Source organism: Zootoca vivipara, chromosome 3 (assembly GCF_963506605.1).
Source record: "Zootoca vivipara chromosome 3, rZooViv1.1, whole genome shotgun sequence".
NCBI classification, from domain to species: domain Eukaryota; kingdom Metazoa; phylum Chordata; class Lepidosauria; order Squamata; family Lacertidae; genus Zootoca; species Zootoca vivipara.
Genome location: NC_083278.1, coordinates 32,951,075 through 32,974,568, shown reverse-complemented (window position 1 = coordinate 32,974,568; position 23,494 = coordinate 32,951,075). Strand labels below are relative to the sequence as shown.

General features: G+C 42.9%; 1 protein-coding gene across 1 annotated transcript in view; it reads left to right on the top strand.

The window, feature by feature from the left end:
• LOC118082767 (protein eyes shut homolog) overlaps positions 1 to 17,715 on the top strand; it is a 167,415-nt gene extending 149,700 nt beyond the window's left edge. Inside the window, exons 8-10 of the mRNA XM_035110599.2 lie at positions 6,198 to 6,302; positions 8,681 to 8,820; positions 17,542 to 17,715. Coding sequence (XP_034966490.2) covers positions 6,198 to 6,302; positions 8,681 to 8,820; positions 17,542 to 17,715 — 419 coding nt within the window. The remainder of the gene's footprint in view (positions 1 to 6,197; positions 6,303 to 8,680; positions 8,821 to 17,541) is intronic.
• Positions 17,716 to 23,494: the final 5,779 nt, after the last annotated feature.

Sequence of the window (23,494 nt, the reverse complement as noted above, 5' to 3'; positions counted from 1 at the left end):
ATTAAAAGCAATTAGATATTAAACTTTAATAACCCATGTTGTTGTGGATGTTCTATAAATCAGGTTGAGAGTGTTCAAGCTACAATTTACACTGCTTTTGTTTCTGAGTTTCTTTGTAGTGTGAAGTAAATGTCAAAGCAAATTGGGTATCAGGGAAGTGAAAACCACCCAAATTTGGAAAGCATAGATAATAATCTAGTGATTTGTGCCCTTTTTTGCATTTTATACAGAGGGAAGGAAGGAAGAGGGGAGGGGCAGAAAAGGAAAGCAAATTGAAAACAATAACAATAACCCAAAATCTGTCGTCTAGAAAGCAGTGGAATTTACACTCACGAAAACATTCCAGAAAAAATCAAGCTTTGATTATTCCACTGGTACTGTTCATACTATTTTACTAAAAGTTATGGCATTAAGCTGATAGATTTCATTTCACTTTATTTCTCATTTGTATACCTTCGTCCTGTATTACTATACACAAGATGGTTCACCAGCTGAAAAACAACAAAATATACAAGATCACACATCTTATCACAATCCAATCCAATACGAATAAATCATAATAAAAATATGATTTAAAATAAACACCTAAAGAAATAATTCGACAATTCATTCGAATTGAATAGTACACCATAATATTAATTCTCGCAACAACAACAAACAACAATTAAGCAGAAAATCACTCTCAGCAGTTGCAATAAATCATTACTAAATGATGATCAATAAATAACAGCAAAATCACAATACATAAAGTACCACAATACATTTTTTTAAAAAAAACACTTAAAAAGATTGAATTGAGCAACAAGATCACATAACTTATAAAATGGTTGCGCTCCGAGTAAGTAAATAACTTCACACTGACACATAATTTAGGTTTTTAAGTTTTTGGGCAAAATTTAGGCCACAACTTTATTGATTACAGCAAAGTGAATGGTATTGGCTTAGGCATTGGCAACCGACTATAACTGACTCCTGCCTCTCTGGCAGGAAGTCTGGAAGGGTAAACACCAAACGAGGGAGCAAGATCGATGAAGTGGCCAGTGCCAAATTCCCAAATGGAAAAATTCCTACCCGGCCCCTGTTCCAAAACAGGCGACCAACCAATATCTGAAGCAAGACCAAACCAGCAACACCTACAAATAGGGACGGGAGGGCGGGTGTTTGGCAGCGCGAAGCAAGTGCCTCAGCCTCGTGGTGCTGCTGCTTTTATAGCCCCCCCCCAAACACGCCACCTGCATTGGATTGGTTCAAACGGCCTGGCGTGATTGTGGGGCCCACAGACAAGGCCTGGGGCACACCCCCCATCTACAACCCAGTGTGGGGGGGTGTCTCAGGGGCCCATGCGCATTGCGCAACCAGGACCCTCATTAAGGAGGATCCCATTTAAACTAACATTTCCACCTTAAACTTTTCTCCTCTCTTTCCAGCTTCCTTTGCTGTTCTCAAGGCCATGTTCTGGGAGAACAATGAGTAAACAAACAAACAAACAAACCGGTGTTGCAAAATATGACTCAGCAGACTCGAAAGTCTGGCACCGTGACTTATTCAAGGACTGTCAGAGACTTCAGTTTGATAGCTTTGATGTTTTGCATTATTCCATAGTTTTCTACACTGTAATTGTTTCTGGCCATTGTGTTGCTTTCGCTTTTTGCTGAGTCATGATCTGGGAGAGGCTGACGCTCAGCTGGACTTGATTATGGGCAGGGGAGGCAAGGATCTTTGGCCCTTGGTGGCCCTTCCAAACTGAGGGAGCTGACAGGACTCTGAGGCAGCCATAGCTGTTAAAGAGAGAAGGAGGAACAAGGTGTTATGGCAACTCACATCCCCGTGCCTTCGTGTTAAGGACAGGCCTTTGTGTAAGAGTGCAGGGCTCTGCGTCCTCCATTCAGAGCAGGAGGCTTTCAAACAAAACACCTCAGAGCAACGACGATGGCGGAGCAGCTGCAGTGCTGAGGGAGAAGGTGACACTTAAGGCTGCATTCACACTGCAGTTTATTCCATTCCCTAACTGTTAACTTTCTGCATTATATTTGGGCTTTCACCATAGTGTAAAAACCAATTCCAGAAATATAGTGGATTAAAGCACCAGTTTAGTATTCATTTCCATGTTACTTGCCTTCCAGAAAAGGGGGGGGGGAGAGAGAGAGAACCTGTTTGCAAATAATGCAGAAATGACCACCGAACCTGCACTATATTCCACTACAGTTCCAGAAGTGGCTTTTACGTCATGTGAAAGCTCAAATATAATACAGAATATGTTGGGGGAACAGAATAAACTTCTGTGTGAAGGGCAGCCTTAGTGAGGGACACACAGACAATCCTTGCAAACAGTTTGGGGGAACAACAGGGAATGAGAGGGAGGGAAATGAAGGTCACTCCGCCTCCTTGTACTGGTGTCTGAGCTCCCAGTGCAGGGCAAGAAGTCTGGGTGGGGTGGAAGAGTCAGCAGGGAAACGGTATTGTTACAGCTACTGTGTCCTCCTTCCTCTTTTCCATACTATCTCTCATTCAGGGACATGGGTGGCGCTGTGGTCTGAGCCAGTGTGGTGTAGTGGTTAAGAGCGGTAGACACGTAATCTGGGGAACCGGGTTCGCGTCTCCGCTCCTCCACATGCAGCTGCTGGGTGACCTTGGCTAGTCACACTTCTCTGAAGTCTCTCAGCCCCACCCACCTCACAGGGAGTCTGTTGTGGGGGAGGAAGGGAAAGTAGATTGTTAGCCGCTTTGAGACTCCTTCGAGTAGTGATAAAGCGGGATATCAAATCCAAACTCTTCTTCTTATTTTCTAAACCACTGAGCCTCTTGGGCTTGCCAATAGGAAGGTTGGCAGTTCGAATCCCCACAATGAGGTGAGTTCCCGTTGTCTTGTCCCAGCTCCTGCCAACCTAGCAGTTTGAAAGCATGCCAGTGCAAGTAGATAAAGGTACCACTGTGGCATTTCCATACGCTCTGGTTTCCGTCATGGTGTCCCATTGCGCAAGAAGCGGTTTAGTCATTCTGGCCACATAACCCAGAAAGCTGTCTGTGGACAAACGCCAGCTCCCTCAGCCTGAAAGCGAGATGAGCTCCACAACTCCATAGTCGCCTTTGACTGGACTTAACTGTCCAGGGGTCCATTACCTTTACCTTTACCATCTCTCATTCCTACCCTCTAAACAACTGGTCATAACTCTTGCTGTGCTCAGTGAGGCTGTAATAGCACTATGAAGGAGACATAAGGTAGTCATGGCTTATTGGGGACCAAATGCCTTCACTAACTTGCCTAGCACGTTCATGTATATGAGCTCCTAGTTAACTTCCTTAGAAAACTTGGGTAATCTGCAAACGGTGGTCCAACCTGTATCCAAAATGCTACCCTCCTTTGCTGCTTTCCTGCTACCTGAATTTACCTGGGATTAAAGGTAAATTTAAAGGTACCCCTGGCCGTTAGGTCCAGTCGTGGACGACTCTGGGGTTGCGGCACTCATCTCACTCTATAGGCTGAGGGAGCCGGCGTTTGTCCACAGACAGCTTCCGAGTCATGTGGCCAGCATGACTAAGCTGCTTCTGGCGAACCAGAGAAGTGCACGGAGACGCTGTTTACCTTCCCGCCAGAACGGTACCTATTTATCTACTTCCACTTTGACATGCTTTCGAACTGCTAGATGGGCAGGAACTGGGACCGAACAACGGGAGCTCACCCCGTTGCAGGGATTCAAACCACTGACCTTCTGATCAGCAAGCCCTAGGCTCTGTGGTTTAGACCACAGTGCCACCTACGTCCCTGGGATTAGGTGTTTTTAATACCCGAAAACACACTAGGCCAAGTATGCTAACTTAATCTGTTTTACCAAGCACCCACTGTCTTGGGATACAGTTTATTGACACAAGGTAAGGTAAAGGTAAAGGGACCCCTGACCATTAGGTCCAGTTGTGACCGACTCTGGGGTTGCAGTGCTCATCTCACATTGTTGGCTGAGGGAGCTGGCGTACAGCTTCCAGGTCATGTGGCCAGCATGACAAAGCCACTTCTGGCGAACCAGAGCAGCACACGGAAACATCATTTACCTTCCCGCTGTAGTGTTACCTATTTATCTACTTGCACTTTGACACAAGGTATACAGTGCTAAAAACAAAACAAACTAGAAAAAAGATTATCTGTGTATAGCCACGGACACTTAATTCAGTGAATAAGAAAGTAAAGCCATTTCAACCTATTTATTTTCTTCACAATCTGTCTCCCTTATTCTCTATCTACCTGTTAGAGCGAAATCACTCCCAGAAAGATGTCTTCTTTAATTGCATACATAAACACCCTATTTGAGTGTTTTTATTGTTGCCGTCCTCGATTATCCACCCCTCACTCAAGAACAAAGTGATAATTAGACATCAAAAGCCAAGCGGATTACTGTCAAGATCTCTCTTGACATCCATTTAACATTTAATCAGATCTTAATGCTATAAATTATGTGTTTCCAATCTGTATTAAAGGCTAAATAAAAGGTGTAAGAGTTCAGCATTAACTTGACTTAATCATAGGCAGAAAAGTTTTATTAGAAGAATCACCTAAAGTACAATTATTTTTGTTATTTTATATATAATGCCTTTCATTTACTATGGCGGTTCACAAACAAAACAAAACAGCAAAATAGTGAGTATAAAACAATTGTAAAAATATAACTTCCCATAACTAAAATGCATACTGTAGTAAAATAACTTCATCAAACATTAGCTCATGCATAATGATTTTTTTTTTTTGCAAATCATAATTTAGACTGTATATTTCCCCACCTTTACTAAACCTCACCCTAATACTATACCATTGTCATACCTCAGCTATATATTCTATGTGGGTTGCTTAGGAATGTTTCTTTCTGACCATGTTCAATATGATTTTTCATTTTCTGAGGTTAACTTAGTTAAATGTATGTACATTTTAGAAAGTAATTTACTTTAGATTACAACTGCTGTTTATACTTGACATGATTCCTCCTGGGCAACAATAGACTTGTGGATTAGGCACGCCTTGCTTGCCAATAATATTCTTCTCTTCCTTAGGTAGACTCGGTTATAGATTACTCTCTGAGCTGATCTCAAGAGACCATTTTCATTGACTAGAAAGGTTAATAGCTATCAAAATGGTACTCACAGTCACTTTGGAGGTTGCCAACATTTCGTTCTGAAGAACTATATACTGTGTTGAAATACACATGTAAAACACTGTCACCGAAACCAGGGCATTATCTAGCCCATCACTGGCATTAAAATGGAATCTCCTTTGAATATACTGTTGCATGCCATTCCAATCTCCAAGTGGTGTGAGATTACGGGGTTACCAGAGTCTCTGCTTCCTTTTCGAACAAAGAGGCACTGCAGAGACTGTGATGGTATATTTACACACCTATACACCTGAATCCAATGGAGGGCTCTCCAGCATTGCATTCCAATAGGTTCTGGCCTCTCCCATAGCCGCAGCATTGGATTCAAAGCAGACATCCTGCTCTTTTTAAATCTCTCTCCAGCCTACTGCTTAGTAACTCTGATCCTTAACGCCTAACTGCCATTCTAAATTCTAACTTCCCCTAAAATAGTGGCAATGTACTTACAATTAAATACTCAACTGAGGGAGGGAGGAAACTCGAACATTTGCAAATGAGATTTGCCTTTTCATGCTTTGGCTCATCTCCAGGCTAGCACCTCAAAAGGAAATTACCTGAGTTAATTGGCTCTTACATTTGGATCAAATCTAGCACATGGCTTCAATACATGCTTGGTCTGACTTTCTGACTTAATACACATGAGTCTGACACAAATCTTAAAACAAGCAAGTCTGACATCCCATCTTAACATACATGTTCTAATTAAATCCCAACATTACTAAGTCCGGGCATTTAGCCTCCCATAGATCTATAACAATACTATTGCAGTCACGTGAGCTACCAAAGGTATTTACTTTCAAATGCTTATTTGCAAGCATCCTAGCATGTTGAGAGATCCTCCATAAGACAGTGATCACTCTTGGGCCTTTAGGAGCTTCTAACCAGATTTTGTGTGTGTGTGTGTTCTAATATGTATTTTATTACCTGTGACTTATACTTTACATATGGCATCCATTCTGAGTTAAAATGCTGAGCAATAGCCTACTCAACACAAAGCATTATGATAATAAGCCTAATATCTAACAATGAATAGAATTATCTCTCTTATTTTTTTTGAAGGGGCATTTTGTGAGACAGATATCAATGAATGTGACTGCAATCCATGCAAAAATGGAGGTTCATGCAATGACTACGTAGGCCATTTTAAATGTAACTGCCCAGTGGGTAAGTTCTCCTAGATATCAGGTAATGCTGCATTCTATACCCTTGTGGATTAGGGTGGATACATCTGTCAATTTCAGTTTCTCTTTCCCCCCTTCTTCAGTTTGTACATTTCTTCTAATATACACTTGGTTACAATTTTGCTTTATGTGCACATTTTGCAAGCAATTTCCCCAATACATTGCATTGTATGTTACCTTCAGTGAAATATGTTTTTTTCTGCATATTTCTGCCTAATATTTTGTTGCAGAAATTAATATTGTGCAGTTTGAAGTGACTGGGTGCATATAAATAAAACCCATGCATGAAAATAAAACCCATAAGGCCCATAAGATTAATTAAAAACTTTACTTACAGAACTTTCTTCAAAACTGAACAAAAACATCAAATATACATCCAAATAATTGCATTCAATACCTTGTGCTGTTCAGCACAGGCTCAGCATCTTGCATGTCCAGACCCAGAGACCCCCCCCCCCTTAAATAAAGACACATTTGACTCAAATTTTAGTTTGGTTTTTGGCAGAATTTAGGCGACAACTTCATTGATTACAGAAAGTGAGTGGTTGCATGGGCTCTGGTTCGACTAGCTCCTTGCACCCTTGCAGGCAGCGCTGACCCAGGGCACCAGCATAGGGCAGCAGAGGGTGAACACCTGGATAGGTGAAAAGCTGGGAACAGACTATGTTCACCACTTAAATGCTCCCCTGGACTCAGGCACGGGCACAACCCCCTCGACGATACCCTTCACATAGGGATGGCAAGACCATTCTCTCATCCCTATCACCAGAACCACTGCCTATCCACAACCTTACAAGTTGTGACAATTTGCTACATGGCCGGCGAAACCCAAATGGCAACAGCCAATCAGCCAAGTGGGGAAAATTCCTGCCGTGCCCCTGTCCCAATGACAGATGACACACAACGGCATAGCAAGGTCAATCATAAAAATGCCCTAAAAGTAAGGAGAGGTGGGTGGGTGTTCCAAATGCACAAGTCAAAAGAGGAAGCTCTGGGTCACGTGCATGGGTATATATAGGTCCCTCGATCTGTTTGGACTGCACCCCATTGACCAGATTGAACCCAACATTGAGGGACTTACCAATCGGGTGTTGTGGCTTTCCAATCTTACCCACCCACAACACAGGCAGTCAGTCTCCAGGTCTCACCGCAACACGTGCCCTCTTTTAGGGAGGACACGATTTATAAGAATAACTTTAAACAGGATTGAGATCAAAACTCTGTCTCTTCCCCATCCCAGCTTCCATTCTAGCCTGAGGCTGTGTGCCCCTACAGAGCTTCATTTCCATCCTTACTCCTACAGTGCTATTTTTCTAGAAAAAGAGGTGCCAGAACTCACCATGAATGCCTCCCTTGTTCTCTTATAATGTCAATGATGCCAACCTGAGAGGTGCCAGAACTGAGTTCCGGTGAGTTCCGGCTGCATAAAAGCCCTGCTTCCACAGAGTCTGAAAACAAAGATCTCCAGCTACCACCCTTCCAAGATGGCGAATTTGCAATTCAATACCTCTGATGTGATAGAATATTAAAACATCACATCAGAGCTAACAGAAAAGAACAATTGTTCATTACCAACTCAGTTAAAGCTCAGAGTCACTTAGAAGACTGCATTAGAATTTTCCAGTGTTGAACCCTTTCATCAATACACACAGACAATTTCAGAGTGAATTAAAACAATTATACCTAACATAGATTCCATTTTTTTGGTATACATTTTTTGGGTTGGAAACTGCATTGCAAATTTTCGTAGGCTAGCTGTATTAAGGTAATGCTTCTAGAAGTGTGAAGTAGGTAGATTTGTATTAGAATGCAAAGTGAACCAGATTTTTCTTGATTGTTAGTTCACGGCAATCTGTTTTCCAAACAGAACATTTTGCCACACGAACCAAACTCTGCAGGAATAAGCAAATTCTATATTATATCCTAACCATGGGCAAGTCTTCTATTGCACCTTGATTAAAAGTGTGGAGAACTATCAGGGACTAGCTAAGATTGCTTCAGGGACCAGTTCCCACCATCAGGATATTTTCTTTCATGAATTTTAATTGAGCTAAGCAGGGGGGGGGGACCCATTGCAGGCAGCATGGTTAGGCTCTTGGGGAAAGTCCCATTGAAATTAGTGGAATTTACTAACAAGTAAAAGTTCATAGGTTCTGCCTGCGCACTGAACAATTCCATCTTCAAATATTGCTAAATGTTCATTTGAAAGACTCATCTTGATATATATGATGTCCACAAGAGGTGCACATTGCTAAATGGCTGAGACAGTTGATCCTGCCAGGTTTAGTCTGCAGTGTTTTAACATTTTAATAGAATTCGGATTAACGCTGTTTTGTTTTTCGAAAAATCTCTGTGGCATAGGATTTGAGGGTCACCAGTGCGAAGTGGATATTGATGCCTGTTTATTTCACAATGTAAGCTGCAACCGTGGAGCTCAGTGTTTGGACCAACCTTATGAACTTGCTTATATGTGTGGAACAGCATGCCAGGAAAACACAGAGGTAAGATTAGATAAATGCCTGAAGTGGCTCTAATAACTTTTTGAGAAATAAAATGAGGGCATAATCAGAACCTTCCAACCATAACAGCATGGCTTCACTGAGCGGTGGGGCTAGTATCACATCCACAGCCCTGCTACTCAAGGTGACCCAGATGCAAGGTAGAAGGGGGCAGAATGATCGCTGTGCCAGCCTGGAGTTGCCCCAGTGGTCAGGCACAATGTCATTGAGTGATTGCAGTGAAACTGGCTTGGGGTCCTCTCCCTGATTCCACAATGCCCCATTTGAAGGCCTTAAGCTGCCTACTGCTGGTGGGGATCTCAGTGAAGGCACTCCTGCCCACACATTAAGCAGGTAGAAACTGCTGAGGAGCTGCACCAATTGAGTGACATTTGAGTCACTCTGTTGACAGTAGCTATAAGGCTAGCTTAGTGGGCGAAGTTGGGCAGAAGGACCGTTTTGCACAATCTAAACCCTTCGCAGCACAGCATAATGGTTGTTATTTATTTATTTATTTATTTATTTATTTATTTATTTATTTATTTACTGTATGTATGTATGTATGTATGTATGTATGTATTGTTCTGTCAGCCGGACTCTATTCCTAAATATGCTCTTACATATATTGCCGGAAACTTTAGACCTTTGTGCACTGTGGAGGAAATCTGCCTTTCCCTAAATCCCAGATTGAAAACCCTTGCTTGGCTATAATGTTCTTGCCCTCAAACTAGACACTAGGCAATAGGAGCATGCAGGAGATTTAGCTGAATCGTGAATCCCAAGCTACATCTGCCCAGAGAGGTTCTGGCTTTCTAATGTGAATTGGGATGTGTAAGAGGCCGCCCATACCACAAAATAGATGGTCCTAGGAAGCCAAGCCAGCCATGAGGAACATCTCACATACACCACAAGTTATCCATTCCTCAGGTCATGCCAGTCCTGGGAACGTCTTCATCCATCTTTAATTATTCATTCCCCAGGAGCTCAAACTTCCCATGGGAAACATGCATACTATGGAGAACAATAGGGTCTGAGCATATATGGGCATAAGAGTGTTCTGCTGATATTATTGGCTATTGCTATATAGGTGTATTGTAATGATTGGTTTATGGCTATTGCATATGCATTTACTATATCTAATAAATATGTGGTCACGAGAGAGCTCGGGGCTCTCATCAAACGGTTGGTTGATTCTATCAGTTGTCTGTCTTCCTTCACGAGAGCCCACCACTTTGTAACAAGCCTTGCTGCTACCCTCCAAGCCACTCCAAGCTGCTAGGACCCCTGGCTGTTACATCCTGAATTGCTTTGTGGCACCTTGGCAATTTGGATGCGAAAAAGGATGCTGCCGACAATTTGTCTGCCGAAACTAATATATCTGTTCTCCTCTGGCCATTAAAAGATGCCTTCACTGGCTTAAAAATTTTCTGTGAATGCAGGGGCAACAACTGGACACCCACCCAACAAAGTTTATTTTATATTAAAATCCAGTTGGAACCACATTTGAAACTGAATACAAAATGAACCCCCCCACACACACCCCATTTCAAATTTTAAAATGCAAATTGTCTTCTGTGTGGGAAATTTTTATTTCATTCTTCTTTTTTATTGCATAAATATCTGTTACACATGGCAACTCTGAAATGGTGCAATAATCATTATGGCCATTTAGGCTGTAAAGTGCTGATGTACTGAAGATTCTGATGGGAGCGACTAAAGCATTTTGGTGTAATATTTGTTAAAAGCTCTCAGACATGTTTAATTTATTCATACAATCACTATACAGATTATAATATTTCTGCTACTTGTACTCATATGTAGGTTTCTGGGCATTTAATCAGGTAAATTACTTTGTTTTCTGAAGTAAATGAAAATAGAGGTTAATAGTACTTTTGAGATATATTGGCCTTTTGATTTTCTATGGCACAAGGTTCAATAAATTAATAACAGTTGCTTAATTAAATGAATAATTGCTAAAAATAACTCAGAATAGTGTCTGGCACAGTTTTGAATGCATTATGCTGCTGAAAGTTCTTGTAAGCACAATAAACCTCTTGCAGATTTCTGATTATTTCTGTAGGTCCACCGCCACATTGGGCTTTCTTAGACATTTGAACTGGGGCAGGATTTCGGATTGGTCCTGCAGTTGATCTCCTTGTGTGATGATACCCCAATCCCTCCCAGAGTAAATAAGACACAGGACACATTGCATAAGGTTAATGAGTGTGAAAAGGCCACAACTTTATTGATTACGGATGTAGAGAGGTATTGGCTTAGGCATTGGATCTAACCGTCTATATCCGACTCCAGCCCACTCTGCTGGCAGTCTGTGAAGGGTTAACCACCGTTGGGTGAGCCCTGCAATGCAGATCAACTAGGAACTCACCCTGGGGCCACCGCTAGGGGGCGTGCCTTAGGCCCTCACCTACCATGGCTTCGGACATGGCCACACCCCCAGACTCCTTAAGGGAGTACCCTTAGGCATTTTGGGGGAGGTGATGGCAGCAACCTCCCCCCCACCTGTAACCTTTCAGAAATAATCCAATGCCTACCGCCAAAAACCAAAGTTGTGACGAGTTGCTACAAGGTAGGCGAAAACCACCAGGCCAGAGCCAATTCGCCAAGTGGGAAAATTCCTACCAGGCCCCTCAACGGTGACCAACCAAGGACCATAGCAATGTCAAAAGGGGGAGCCCTGCCTAAAGGGAGGGTGGGCGGGAAAAATGAAGCGGCTGTGGGTCAGTTAAGAGAGGCTGAATCCTGGCTGCACACTTGCTTAAATCAGCAAGCCATGCCCCCCTGGAGCGTCCGGATTGGACGCGCTAAGGGAGCGCCGCGTCCGGGAGCCGGCCAATGGGCTGGGAGGATGGCAGCCATCCCCCCAGCAAGTGTGAGGGCTTGTGGTACCCACAATCTCCCCTCCTCCTACGGCGGAAGGGACTTTATGCCCCTAACCACACTGAAAAGCTGGGAGTCTGCTGATGCCCTTCCTAATGTTCTGGTATTTATTGCATTATGGTACAACTTTAAACTTATTACTCATGAATGAAGTAAACGTTTAAAATATGAAAACAAGTAAGTTATTTTATGATGTGCCAATAGCATTCAATGATTAAATGCTAGTCAAGAGAATGAGAAAGGATGAGGCAGGAGAGGCAGAGAGGTAAGTGTAGGCTTTCACAAAGTGCAGAGGGGGCTTTCCCCTTCAAACAACAACATGCTTAAACTCCTTCAGTGGGGTTGAAGAAGCTCCCTCTGCCATATTCTGCAGGTACAATCCAGGGGGAAAGTCACCCACTGGGTGATGCCCCATTGAATTCTTGTGTTCAACTATAGTTGATCTTATGGGCACAGACTCCAAGGTTAAGTTATAGTTTTAAGGCATTAGTACAGCGGGAAAACAGCCAAAGAGACATTTTGCTGCAGAATAGTGTTGAGCAATCCGAATGATTAATATACTGACAAAACTTAGGAGTTTTAGCAATAATGAGATGCAGATATGGTTCAAAGGGCAAAAGACTTTGAGAACAGCAAAAAGGTACCTCCAGGGGCTTGTCTCATGAGGCAATTTACTAATAAAATTGCATAAAATACAGTAAGTATAATAAAAAAAATGTAGTGAGGAAGGGCCAAGCAATGCAGGAATTCAGTGTGTCATCATATGTTTGTATAGATAAAAAGCAGTATGGGTAGTTTCAGTCAAGCTCAGGATCATCTGATTTGTTTGACACTTTCCCTCCTCCTCCTCCTCAAGTGCTACAAACAGTCCCCCAAACCAGGACAAATAATAGCTTCCAATGAGTTGTCTATTTTGTCAGGACCATAGTGCAGGTGGGGAGATTAAGCTCCCTTTCATTGATGCCAGAGTCCAGTTCCCCTCAATCTCACCCACTGCCACTGTTATGTTAAAGAAATGCTAGTGAGTCACAACTGTCTCCTATAACATATTGTTCTGGACAAAATTTGCATAATGAATATTGTAGGAAAATGCCATGTCTTTTCACATGCACGCTTACTTTTGTGCTGCTTCATGCTGAGGCAGGTTATATGATACAGCCCAAAAGTTAGGGAAATCCACACCCATGAGAATATTTAGGGCACACATACGTAGCACAGAATGGCTCTTCCCAGGGCCAGCCCCACCATCAAGCAGACTGAGGCAATTGCTTCAGGCAACTGATTTGCATGCCTTGAAAAGGGATTGTTCTATTATTTGACTTGTTCATTGCTTATTACCCAAAAGTTCTCCAACACTGTTAAACATACAAATACAGCTATAACCACTTAAAGTCTTATTGAAGTCTTATTATTCCCAGAAAGCAGTGCTTGTGAGATTTTCTGCCTCAGGTGCCAAAGTATGTAACTTGGGCAACCTTGGGGCCTATGTTTCCCCCCATATCTGGGTGATTTTCTGGTGTGGGGGCAACAGGGGGAGCCTGTTAGATGCTTTGTTGCCCTCAGTGTGCACTGACATATTATAGTTATCTGTGGAAAGGTCCATGAGATCTTCTCTATTTTTATCCCTTCCCTTGGCTCTGTATAACAGATTTTTACAAGTACCCACTTTTCAGGACTGTGCAGGCTAAAGAGCTCATCACGAAACCCTTCAGTTACAGATGTATTTGTGTTCAATTTTATATATAAAGATCATGTTGCTTTAGTCATACTAGTTTCCATAATTCTATTATTATTATTATTTGTAGATTATGTAATTCTATGTGGCAGTCCCTCTTGCCCCATGAGTTTATGCTCCAGAGGATGTATGTGTTGTGTTGTGTGTGTGTGTGTGTGTGTGTGTGTGTGTGTGTGTGTGTGTGTGTTCAAGGCTGCCTCCAGAAGGCAGAATCTGAAAAGCTCTTCTGCAACTTCATAATACTTTGGATCTAAATCAAGGTCTCCATTGCTACTGCTGGCTGAACTGCCCTTTAGAGACCTATCAGGAAATTGACTGGTAATTAAAATTAGCTAGAGATATGGAAAGACTTTGGCCATCTTCCCCTCTGCAAGGAGGTTTCATTTTAACCCTTCTAATTTTTTTATCATTTTAAACAGCCTGTTTTACCTGCTTTTAGATTGGAAACAATAATTTTAAAAATTGGCAGAGGAAGAATACTGCTATAGTTGCAAATAAGGGATTAATTTTTGCCAGCTTCGCTCAAGCTGACTAGTGGCTTTTTTATGAGAAATGGCCCCAAGCATAATTTCAGAATTTAGCACTAATGACATAGCAAAAAGATCCAATTTTAAGGTCAATTTAAAACTTAATCAAAGACAAATTAAGATTGCAAATTTCTGCCAAGAGTTGTTGTTATTACACATCTCAGTAGCATTTTAAATAGGTTTAGTCTCAATCAAATTGAGGAAGTGGAAAGCTGGATGGCTGATTATCTCTCCCTGATTCACTCTTTTCTTCAGTGCACATCTCATTGATTAGGGGAAACACACATTGTTTTTACATATAGAAATATCATGCATTGCTGGGATTTTTGTGGTCTCTGAAAAACTAGAGAACAATATTTGCACTAGCCCTGCAAATTGGTTTTTATTTGTAGTGGATGAGTTTCATATCTAGCAGATCACACATAGCTGATGCCATTATTGTCAGGAAGATTCAGAGGAAATATCCAACTGGCTATGTACAAACACACGCGCACGCACACACACACACACACACACACACACACACACACCATTCAAAACCCTATTTTATTGTTGCTGTTGTCCTTCATATTTCCACTGCCCTACAACCCAAAGCTAATTGCTCTTTGCCTCTTCTCCCAGCTATTTGCTTTCTTAGGGCCTTTCCTCATGTTACAATCCCCTCTACTCTTCTACAAAACAGATCCTAGAAAATGGCAAAGTACACACTTTGGAAATACTAAGTTACTTTAATGTGAGATGTGACTCTGAGTCATGCGCTCAGGGGATCAGCTACTATATAAGATGATTTGCAGAGCATTTCAAACTCACGACTGCCTACTTGACTGTTACAAAGGTGCCCATCTTTGCCATTTCTCCTTCATACCTCCTAAGAATGAGGGGGGTAAGGTGGGATTTATAGAGGCTTAGCTGCACAGTGGAGAGAGCACTGATAGAAATTATTCTCACGCTTCTCAAACATTCTAACACTTAGAATGTACTAGAGATGTTAGCAGAATCCATCAGTACCATATTCCTCTCCGGATTTTGTGTTTATGGTTTCCAAATACATTTATTCTAGGAGAAGTCAAAAGGTTCAAATTCAGAATTCCAGTTCTTCTGGAGCTGCACTGCCAGAATTTAGCATGGCATTACTACTAATAAATAATGGTGTTTTCTTTTAAAGGGGGGGTGGGGGTTAAATTATTGTTACAGTGTAAGGGCACATGCATATCTCCACCTGTAATTTCTATCAAAATTAAAATGGATCAATTCCTGCACTGCAGGGGTTTGTGCTAGATGACCTCTGGGTCCCTTCCAGCTCTAAGATTCTATTATTCTGCATGCATCCTCATCTTTCCACCTAACAGGAGTGCTATTGTTGTGGATTCCAGCCAGTCATGTGCTCCAGGATACTCCCTTCCATTTCCCTTACCCAGATTTCTATTCCAACTGATCACTACATTGCATGGCTACTAATATTCCTAGTCCTCACTGGACTGCTGCTTATATTTTTGTCATCTTAAAATTTACCTCCCAGACATCAGGGTTCACCCACAAGCAATCTCATATGCCCATTTTCTTCTCAGTAGCCCCATCTTTGCTCCAGTCCTATTAGCACTCATCACATCAGTTTGGTATCAGAGGGAGTGATGGAAATCAACTGCAGTGTCAGAACAATAGGGGGAAGCAGAACCGAGGGGATCTGATCATCCTTGGGAACCTATGTATGTACAGTAGGTTCAGGACCATCTGCTTATAGAATTAGTTTGCACAGTATGTAGTAATGATCAGTAGCTTACATGGCAGCTGTAAAACAAACTCTTCCAGGAAATACCTCTTAACAGCTATATTTATACTTCTGCAGGCAACACACCTATGATTGCCAGATGTAAGAGCAAGGAGTAGAATAGCTTGCGCTTTATAAGGGCATCTGGATGGCCACTGATGGAAACAAGAGTGCAAAGCTAGGTGAGCCTTTGGCCTCAATCGGCAAGGCAATTCTCATGTCCTAAAAGCCCAAGTGTATTTGGAATCCGTAGCAACAAAGTAGTACACTGTTAGCAGTGAACCCTGTTGGACCATTACGTTCAGCAATAATTTTCCATATTGATTTTATCTTTCCATGAGAATGACTTTATTTGGCCACACCATCAATCCATTGCCTGCCAAGCATCTTTGGCCAGTTCTTTCGCTCCTTGCATTGAAATATATTAGCGCAGGAAACTTGAAAGTGTGTCTCAAATTTGCATCAGTCATATTCACATTTAGCTGTCTAATCTTTAGGGACACAGTGGAGAATATACCCTATCACAATTTACTGCCACGTGTATGCCTTTCTTGGAGATTATTATTAGAGTGTCAGTGTAATGCAGAAGTTAGAATGAAAGGCTGTATCATTTGCTCTGGTTCTATTGTGCTCCCACCACTATTTTTTATTTTGCGTATGATGCAGAGCTCTTCTTCTTGTGAAATGCTGAGGGTTATTGTGTCGTCGTCCCCCCCCCAAGCCAGCTTTGTTATGATTTGAAAATGTAAGCCATTGCTATGATTATGATTATTATCCATTTCATTTTTATACTGCTTTATATTTTAAGAAAAATCTCAAAGCGGCTTGCAACCTACATTAAAACATCAAATGAAACAATCCATAATAAAACATTACTGAATACGTTCAAGGCAACATAATTAACTGGAAACTAAAATATTGTCTTAAATATTAAAAAATAAAACATTGCAAAGGAAGTCAACTACAAAATGCACATTTAAAACAGCACAATTAGCAAGAGAATAAAATATTATCGTAAGCATAGAACATATATTTTGCTGTTGCTGCCAATCCTGCCAATGATGGTTCATGGCAGGAGGCAGCTATGGAAGCTGAGGCACACTAGCATACAGTCAAGATGGTCTCTGTGCTCCTCAGCAGCCTCAGCTTTTATAGCTGGAGTTAGTCAGGGCCCTGCCCTCTCAGGCCAGATGAGAAAAGGCTTGCAAGGCAGGGAAGCTGGTCTTTCTGGACTCACAGCCAAGTTGGCTATTGGAAGACATCCACACCCCTTGTCCACCCATTGGTGTGGATAGACAGAAGGCAACGTGGAAACACACTGAAGTGTACTAATGTGTACAGCCATGTGCAAATGTGAGTTGAAAGACTGTGGGGTGAGGGGAGAACTCAGTATTGGCTGAGTATTAAGCCATCAATGTGTACATAACCTCAGGCTAGCATTCGGGCAACCAGGGTTCTAATCCCCACCCAGCCATGAGTTTAATGATGTGCCCTTGTGCCTGTCAACACCTCTCATCCTAACCAACCTCAAAGTGTCATTGTGAAGATAAAATGGGGTGGAGGAAAACCTGAACTGCTTGAGGAAAAGGTGGTATATAAATGTAATAAAGAAACAAATAAATGGTATCACTAGTATTAATGATGTTCCTGTGATGAATGGTATTACCAATGAATTCTCAAATCCCACAGAACTTTCTCTCCTCCGCTATGACTTGTTTTATAAATCTGTTTAACCCCAGGATATTGCAGAGGTGGAAATCTTTCCTCATATCTGAGTGTGTAATTCTCACTTCTAGTTGTGTGCAAATGGAGGACAGTGCTTCCACGATCAAGACAACCAGGGCTATCTATGCGTCTGTGTTCCTGGATGGACGGGACCGACATGCCTGGAAAATATTAATGACTGTGAAGTGAGCTGGTGCCAGAATGGAGGCACTTGTGAAGATGGAATCAATGAATACAGGTACTAACATGCCTCTCTTATGGCAGCTTTCTCCATAAACCTCGGGGACATTACAAGAGATGATTGAAACACTGCTTCTCTCCTGCTGCTTTCAACTGCAGTTAAAATGCCATTGCTGTTGCATTTATCGTTTTCACATTCTAGAATGTTATGGGCAGTCATTTGCAATAAACATGGCTGCTTAAGTAAACAGATTGATCACCTAAGTCATAATAATAATAATAATAATAATAATAATAATAATAATGCATTGCTGCAAGTAGAAAGTAAGAAAACTGAGGTACAATCTCTAACAAATATACTGTCTTCTACTACAAAGTAAATGAAATTCACTTTAGGAACAAGAAGGGGTAAAATAGCAAGAGCTTTCCATATAAAGTATATATATGGAAAATATCTGTAGGGATAATATCATACTAACTTTAGAGGACGTTTAGTCAAAGTTGCTTAAATGATACTCTTTTTTTTTTGTACGCTACGACTCTCTGTGTTCAATTCAGGACAGTTGGGTAGTCTAGAGCAGGGATAAGTAACCCTTTTGCTCCTGAGGGCTACATGAGGCAGCGGGTACTCAGGGACTGGAATGTCACTTCGCATGACCATATGTGAGTATGGTCAGTGGGCAAAGTCATTGACACACACACACTAACTCAGCGAGAGGGATGGGCAAATCTGAGCATATCTGTTTCTCATTTTTCCAATCTTTAATTCAGTTCTGCGTGTTTCTACATTGGTTCTTTATTTTATTACTGTATTTATACTCCACCTTTCAACCATTTCAGATGCATGGCTGAGTGGTGTTTGAGCCTTGATCTCCCAGGTCCTGGTCCAACACCCTAATCATTGCACCATGGTTTTGTTTTTGTTGTGTTGCGTTTTCAAAAAGGTTGTCATAAAAATTCATCAGCATTTTACTGTGATTTTCTCTCATTATACATATATTTGAATACAATTTTGCCCAACGTACACAAGATGCCAATGGCAAAGCAAGAGTGAAAAACTCAAAATGTGACAACCCTGTGTCACAAATTGAGTGCATCTGTCTGTGAGGGGAAACCTACCATTAGAAAGCAGCCCGGGTATGGATAAGGTAATGCTTACCCTGGCATTAAACTGAAAGAAATTATGACGGAGGCAAGATATATAAGAATACTGCTCTATTATACATCTGATGATCCTCATTTCATGGATTTTTAAATCTGTGTTTTATACTGGATAGCCCAGGCATCCCCAAACTGCGGCCCTTCAGATGTTTTGGCCTACAACTCCCATGATCCCTAGCTAACAGGACCAGTGGTCATGGATGATGGAAATTGTAGTCCAAAACATCTGGAGGGCCGAAGTTTGGGGATACCTGGGATAGCCTATAGCTAAGAAAAGCGCTCCACTGATCCAAGCTCCATTTATAAAGTAAAAGATGCTGTAATATATGTACCAATACTTAACCTTCCTACTGACACAGCATGTACCCAGGTCAAACACAGGGTGTTCAATGAATCGGTTCAAACTAAATTCAAGAAGAGTCCTACTGGAACAGACCAGAGACCTGTCTAGTCCAGCATCTGATTTCCCCCAATGGCCAACCAGATGCCTATCGGAAGTCTAGAAGCAGGACATGAAGGCAACAGCCCTCTCCTGCCAAGTGTCAGCAATTGGTATTCAGAGACATTCCGCTTCTAATCCTGGATGTAGTATATAGCCTTCATTGTGCAAGAGCAACACCATGTATGCACATGATATCAAGCTGTGATGCTGCTCTGGTCGAGTAGAGGAATTCTCACAAAATGAAATATTGACAGATTGCAACTAAACCAATTGGGGAAAGAATCTGAACTCGTTCTACTGCTTCAAAACCACCGACCTTTTTTTTTTCCCCCGGCTGCCTTTCAGTGGAAGCAAGAATAGTGCTAATTTGTTTCAAATATACTGCATGTCAGCCACTTTTTTTTTTAAGAAAACCTGTTTGTGTACAATGGCGATTAATTACCCCATGGGAATCCCATGCAGGACCTGAGTTCAATAGCTCTTTCCATCTTATGTTTCTCACCAATTGATGTTCAGAGTCATACTTGCCTCTGACACATCCTCTTTTAAGGCCATCAAAATTGGTGGCCATCAACATTCCATAGTTTTTGATTAATATTAATATTAATATTAATATTAATATTCTGCTTTCCCCCCCAGCCCAGGACTCAGGGCAGCTTACAGATAAAAATGCAAAATACAGATAAAATAGAAAAAGCTCAAAGCATTATGAGGTACACTAATTAAGTACAAATCTAATTAAAACAATATTTTTTTAAAAAATCTATTAAAATACACATAATAACAACAATAAAATAATAAATATGTGCTGTGTGGAGAAGTATTTCCTGTTGCATGTCCTGAATCTCCCACCATTCAGCTTCATTAGATAAACCAGATTTCTAGTATGGAGAGTGTAAGAGGAAATTGTATTGTTTTCGGCTCTTTTCACACCATGTCTCATCTTACACAACCTTTCCCCTCTACCTTAACTAAAAGATGTGGTGATCAGAACTGTTTACAGCATTCTAAGTGTTGTCACACCATAAATTTGTATAAAGGCTTTTGCAAAACTAGCAGCCATCATTTTAATTCTTGAGATCTTAGCAGAACTCTAACAGAAGCCATGGGCCTTTTTGCTCATTAAGATTGAACTACAATAATATTCTCCTGCCAACCTAGCAGTTCGAAAGCACATCAAAGTGCAAGTAGATAAGTAGGTACTGCTCTGGCAGGAAGGTAAACGGCGTTTCCGTGCACTGCTCTGGTTTCGCCAGAAGCGGCTTAGTCATGCTGGCCACATGACCCGGAAGCTGTCTGTGGACAAAGGTTGGCTCCCTCAGCCAGTAAAGCGAGATGAGCGCCGCAAACCCAGAGTCATTCATGACTGGACTTAACTGTCAGCAGGGGTGTCGCAATAGGGGGCGCGGCGCCCCGGGCTCTGCTCTGCGGGGGGCAGCGCGGCGCCCCCTCGCTACTGTGATGGCGGTGCAACTGCCATCGCGGAGACCCCAATGTTTCTGGCCTCGCCGCTTGCTTCTTCCTGGTGGGGCGGAGGCAAGAGGCGGGTTTAGAGAGCGGTGGCGGCCGCCGACACTCCTCACCGCTCCGCCTTCGCCTGAGTAGGAAGAAGACAAAGCGTGTGGCAAGCCAATCCATAGCGTGCTTTGTCTTCTTCCTACTCAGGCGGAGGCGGAGCGGCAAGGGGCAGCAGCGGAGACGCCCTTCGCTGCTCCACCTGAGTAGGAAGAAGCACACGCCGCGCTATGGAGCGGGTTGCTGGCGGTGGTGCTCCAGGATCCGGGTGCTGGAGCACCGCCCCCCCCCAGCAACCCGCTCCGTAGCGCGACGTGTGTGCCATGCGTCATGACGCGTGCTTCGTGACGCGCGACGCATGTGCGCAACGGATGCCCCCCTGGCGGGGTGCCTTCTGGTTTGCCGCCCCGGGCAGCCAGAAGGCTAGCGACACTTTTACCTTTACAATAATGTTTGGGCAGATCCCACTATTTATTAAGCTAACAGCTGCTATAGAGAAAAGAGCTATTCTGTGGTGGCCCCTAGACTGAGGAATCCATTGCCACTTGAAGTTTGCTAGATTCAGGAACTCAGGCTTTGTAAATGGCACCAAACATTGTTTTGCAGAGGTGTCCTGTGACTTATGTGCTTCCACATAATTCTGTTCACTCCTGAACATTTCATTTGTTGCATCTGCTTGAGTGGTTTTATTGGCATTGCATTTCAATTATATTTTAACCCTTGTATCATTCAAAGTTTTAATTGCTGTTCCTCATTTTGAGAATCTCTAATTGAAAGCCATGCTGTTAATTACCGGTATCTAAATAAATAAAAACACCTGATAGAAATACTTTGTGCAAGCAGCCAGCATTCCCCACCCAGTGGTTAACATGAAAAATCAGCTACATGCAGGAGACAAATTCTACGTGCCAGTCTAAATAGCTTGTGATGTTGTGATCACTTGCTAGCACAACACACAAAATATAAAGTAGCATGCCAGTGAGCTGTCGGTCCTCCAGGTATTCTAAATTGTTTTGAGAGACTAGATGACTTCGGATATAATTAGCTGGTAAAACCACAAAAATCTACCAAGGCTCCTGTGTGTTCCACTGGGGCTTGTATAGGACAAATTCTTGGTGGAGTGTGCCTCAAAGCCTTTGACAATGAGATGATTAGAAACTAATTACTTCTGGTTCAGTCTTTAGAATATGAAGATTGCTGCTCACTTAGTTTATTTGGAAATGAATGCCCACATCACAGATAAAGCCCTGCATCCTCCATCTGTCAATTTTGGCTGATCCAAGAGCACTGTTCTTTTGAAGACAACCTAAACCATGAAGTTATTTGTAGATTTTTCATGTTGACGAGTATCTGTTCTGCAGAGAGGGGATCTGTATATGTGCCTAGGAAGCCTTAATATAACTCAGCGTTTCTCAACCGGTGTTCCGCGAGACACCGGCTTGTGTGCCGCGACATGTGGCGAGGAAAAGGGCGCTTTGCATTGCTGACGGACTTCCGGCAAGGCAAGATGGCGCGCGGCACGGCAGCCTGAAGCTCCTGAGAGCGACCAGCGTGCCCGTGCCGCCAGCCTAGCCTCCGGACCGCCGGAACCGCCGTCGCCGGTACGCGGCCGCCAAGTGAGCCCGGTGGATCGACTGGGGAGCCGCTGGAGGCCCCCCTGTGACCCCATCGGAGCGACACCGAAAGCGCCCGGCTGGAGGATCGATGGACCCCTGGGGTCCGCGGCAGCCGCGTGGGCGTCGGAATCGCCCAGCGGATCAAGCGGGGAGCCGCTAAAGCCCCCCAGCGAGCCCGCCTGCGGCCGGGAAGAGCTCTGAAGCCCGGGACCTCCCACCACGCGACGGCCCTGCCTCGTCGCCGCAGCCGTCGCCACCCCAGCCACCCCAGGAGAAGAGGAAAAGGAGGGAGGCCCCCCCAGGTGAGGGAAAAAGGGAATGATAGGGAGGAGAGGGCCCCTCACCACCCCCCAACCCAGGTGAGAGCGCCTGGTGGGTCCGCCTGGCTACCGCGCAGCAGTTCTTCGTCTCCCCTCCAAATTAAACTAAATATAGGGCGGCACAGAGTTGGTGTGCCGCGGGATTTTTTTTCATAGAACAAGTGTGCCGTGGCCCAAAAAAGGTTGAGAAACACTGATATAACTGGTTGAAAATGGGTGGGAGGGAATCTCCCAAAGGGGAATACATTTCCTTTTAAATGTGTGAAATAATTGCCTGTACCCGTCTACTCAAGAGTATAAGGCCTGTTGAGTTCGGTGAGATTTATTCCCCCCTAAAGTGGTACAAGACTGAAGTCTAGGGCTTTGTTTAATTTCTCCCTTTGTTGCCAAGTCTAATTTCCCTCTTTGTCCTATTTTTGTCCTTGACAGAAAAAGTTGCCCTAGACAGAATCAGGCATATTTGCTTGTATAAGTCACAATGAGCAATCCAAGAGCGTAACCATTTTCTGAGCATCAGTTCCACTGACTTCAGTTGGATTTGTTCCCCAGTGAGCTTTAGGAATTGCAAAAAATCACAGTGCTTTCTTTTTTCTCTTTGGGTCAATCCACGAAGTACAGATGAGTTGGCAAAAGTGGGGTTGGCCATTAGTTAAAACAGGAAAGAATGTGAGAAGGACATTGTGGGTGAAGAGGCCAAATCCAGGGGAGCTCCTCTGTTTGTACACAAGCTCGTCCTCAATACTTTTTTGTGGCCTATTTGGTACAAACCATGTTTTCCTCATTCACTGTT